The sequence below is a fragment of the Lactuca sativa genome, chromosome 3 (genome assembly GCF_002870075.4).
Source record: "Lactuca sativa cultivar Salinas chromosome 3, Lsat_Salinas_v11, whole genome shotgun sequence".
NCBI lineage: Eukaryota > Viridiplantae > Streptophyta > Magnoliopsida > Asterales > Asteraceae > Lactuca > Lactuca sativa.
In genome coordinates this window covers 43,735,355-43,735,817 of record NC_056625.2, presented here as the reverse complement: position 1 = coordinate 43,735,817, position 463 = coordinate 43,735,355, and the positions used below count along the sequence as shown (strand labels likewise).

At 37.8% G+C, this 463-nt stretch overlaps 1 protein-coding gene across 1 annotated transcript in view; it reads left to right on the top strand.

The window, feature by feature from the left end:
* LOC128132742 (acetyl-coenzyme A carboxylase carboxyl transferase subunit beta, chloroplastic-like) overlaps positions 1–260 on the top strand; it is a 1,432-nt gene extending 1,172 nt beyond the window's left edge. The window contains exon 1 of the mRNA XM_052769672.1: positions 1–260. This exon is cut by the window's left edge and continues 1,172 nt beyond it. Coding sequence (XP_052625632.1) covers positions 1–260 — 260 coding nt within the window.
* Positions 261–463: the final 203 nt, after the last annotated feature.

The window sequence follows — 463 nt, the reverse complement described above, 5'->3', positions numbered from 1 at the left end:
CTAAAGAATTTCTACCTCTTATTATAGTGTGTGCTTCCGGAGGGGCACGCATGCAAGAAGGAAGTGTGAGCTTGATGCAAATGGCTAAAATATCTTCTGCTTTATATGATTATCAATCAAATAAAAAGTTATTCTATGTACCAATTCAATGTTTGTTCAATTACTCTTTTACCCGCAAAGGCAATGTAGGCATTGGGTTCGGCAATAATGATATCCCCCAACATACCAAAACTAGCTGTCACCCCACCGGTAGACTATAAACCCTAATTCTAGCATTCAAGTAATCATATTAACATGAGAATAGGTTTAAGATGTTACCTTGATTGTTATGTAGCAATAACAATCCCAAATCTCCTTGTATTGACTTTAGAAAGCATAGAGTCACAAATGTCACTCCTCTAATGGTTCACAAACACCATAAGCAAGATGATGAAGAGGAGAGAGGATGGAGGCTGCCGAAAAC